The following is a 2,783-nucleotide window of genomic DNA, read 5'->3' as shown; positions in this document are numbered from 1 at the left end:
CCTTACTCGTCTCCTACTTGGTGGAAGGATGCGAAGAGGTGTCATCTTACAATATTTCCTACAAATGTTGATCTGAACTTTTTAATAGCTTTAGAGCCCCCTTCCCTGGTTGCTTTTCCTACCTCTATGGTTTGTGGCTACTCTTCCCTTGTGGCCCCTACTCAGGAACCCCGTGTTCCTTTGGTGCTTGTTGCTCATACAACCAATGTTCCTAAGGCTCCTTTGAGTGTTCTCTCAATTATGAGGGTTATGCCTTCGATGGTGTCAAATTCTCTTTCCCTAGATTACTAGGTTTGCTGACCCAACTTTCGAATACAACTTCTGCCTCGGAGGGCTTTGCTAATGTTGTTCCCTTCACCTCTCATGATTTAGACCCTCTTGGACAGTTGTACATCATAGAAAAAAAGTTCATTTCCTTTCAACCCATAGATCTGGTTTTTTTCCTCTGGGCGCACTTATTGACCCCTATTCAAACTTTTAATAGATTGTTTGTTTCAGCAACGTGTTGTTTTGTTGTTGAGTTATTAAGATGTAACCTTACTATTTTTGTTTCAAATCTGATATACTTTGTCTAATCTATAACAATTTGAGACCCTTCCCACTTACTTTAATCAAAAATAATTAAATCAATAAAATAATATAATTTTTTAATAAAATTTAAATTCTATATAAAATTATTAAATAAAATAAAATAACTAAAAGTTATTATAACATTTTTTAATAGATGTATTTGAGATTCATATCCAAGTTGTACAAGAACTCTCTCAACCTTAAAAAAATAACTATCACAATATTTCAACTTTTCTTGTGCTAAAAAGAAAAAATTGTGCAAGCAGTTTAAAACTACGATCTTTTTGGAATCGTTCCAAGCGTTTACCTTTAATGTTGTTTGCGTAACTAGGGAAATGACATACTCAGACAGGGCACTCGCTCCATGTACTTTTGGATTAAGCCTTCACGTTATTGGATTACAGTAAACAAATACGGCACTTCAGCTCGGCAGACATTTCTTGAAATTCTATCACAGCTACCATAGCGTACAAGTTTCATATGACGAAATTGGATGAAATCTATCCGTGAGGTTCTTTCTCTTTAGTGTGCGACGAAATAAAAATCCGGGAATCACCCAGAAAACAATTGCTTTTAATTTAAGCTGAATATGAGAGGTACAGATTTCACAAAAATAAATTTCAATAAAAGAAGAGATAGAGATGAATTCGGAGATATGGTGCAGGTTACCAGAAGAACTACTCGTAATTGTTTTAGCCAAGCTGCCCACTTTGCTGACTGCGAAGTTCAGAGCAGTTTGTAAACAATGGAAATTTCTTCTCTCTCCATCACAGGGCTTCCAAAGAATAATACAATTTGTACATCCCTGTTCTACCCCTGCTTTTATTATTTGTCGTCTGTATCCTTCGCACAGGATAAACTCTTTCAATAACAATTTATATCTACTTCAACCACCGTCTAATTCTCATCTACATAGACTATCCTTAAAAATTTTGGCACCTGATTCAATCAATGTTGTTGCTTCTTGCAAGAGCGTGCTCTGCTGCTCCAAGGATGAAGCTCCAACTTTATTTTACATTTGCAATCCTGTCACAAAGACATGGAAAGAGCTTCCCCCTCCTAAACTCAGACGATATGATTTCATTGGATTGGCATTCGATGGCTCCACAAGGGTCTGCATCTTAATCATTGGAAGAACTCTAATCATCGGAGAGGAGAGCAATGTGGTGGTGGATGTTTTTAATTCACAGACCAATGCCTGGACGAAATTGCAGATGAATACAGTGATATTTGTTTGCCCGTTGGGGGAAGGGGTGTACTCTAGAGGAAGATTTTATTGGGTTAACTCAACTTACCTTGGGCTGAACCAATGCAGATTGGATGTTGTATCATTAGATATAACAAAGAAGCATTGGGATGTTATTAGACATCCAGAGTTAACAGATAGATTCCTTTCTCAAAGTTTTTATCATTGGCAGTTAACTGGGTATGATGGGAAGGTGGTTTTGGTGTACAGTAAGGATCTGCGGTTATGGAGGTTGAATGAAGATGATAGGGAAGAGAGATGGTCAGGACTGCCAGAATTGCCGAGGAGTCTATGTAGCGAAGTTGTGTATACTGGGATTGTGAACGACTTTGGTAGCCAGAGAAGTGCACAAGTAGTTGTAGATAGCAGTGGATGGATTTGTGTGCACTTGCCGGGGAATAAAATTGTTGTGTTTGATGAAGAAGGAAGATTGATGCGGACGATTGAAGGAAGACAGATGGCAATGTTTACACAAACACGTCCAACATCAGTTCGTGCTTTTGAGATCAACAATGTTTGGTGGCCTTAATGTTTGTTGTTATCCCATTGTTTGGTGTAGAGAGGAAAAGATTTGAGGTCATCATTGTTTGAATATACTGTACCTTTGATGTTCTTGCGCTTAGCCATCTAAACCTATGAAAAAGGAAACAGGTATCTTGAATTTCGATCAAAGGAATTGTGTTTTACAAGTTTGTTTTTCTACTCGCCTTATCACATTTGCATGGATGGTGGAAAATGGTCTATCTTTTGGAGGGGAAATTTTGAACTTTTGGACAATCTATTACGTACAAAACTTGAAAGCTCTTTGTTCATATGAATGTAAATAATACTTTAACAGGCACATTAGTCGATAGTTGATATTATAATACGTTATAGGGAAAGTGGTTTGTTTAAATCTCATTTTATTAAATAAAATTGATTGATTTATATTTTATGATTAGTAATCATTCACATGAATATATTTATA

General features: G+C 36.7%; 1 protein-coding gene across 1 annotated transcript; it reads left to right on the top strand.

Annotated features, from left to right (window-relative positions):
* The first annotated feature begins 1,211 nt into the window (after window positions 1-1,211).
* On the top strand, window positions 1,212-2,345 carry LOC131056402 (F-box protein At5g49610-like). The gene has a single exon (XM_057990775.2). The coding sequence runs from the start codon at window positions 1,212-1,214 to the stop codon at window positions 2,343-2,345; it is 1,134 nt and encodes a 377-aa protein (XP_057846758.1).
* The last annotated feature ends 438 nt before the right edge of the window (window positions 2,346-2,783 follow it).

This window comes from Cryptomeria japonica, chromosome 7 (assembly GCF_030272615.1).
Source record: "Cryptomeria japonica chromosome 7, Sugi_1.0, whole genome shotgun sequence".
Taxonomy (NCBI): Eukaryota; Viridiplantae; Streptophyta; class Pinopsida; order Cupressales; family Cupressaceae; genus Cryptomeria; species Cryptomeria japonica.
This window is presented reverse-complemented; position numbering and strand designations above follow the sequence as displayed.

Bases quoted from the DNA above. Each gene is read 5' to 3' on its own strand.
- LOC131056402 (XM_057990775.2), top strand. From the start codon at position 1,212: ATGAATTCGGAGATATGGTGCAGGTTACCAGAAGAACTACTCGTAATT.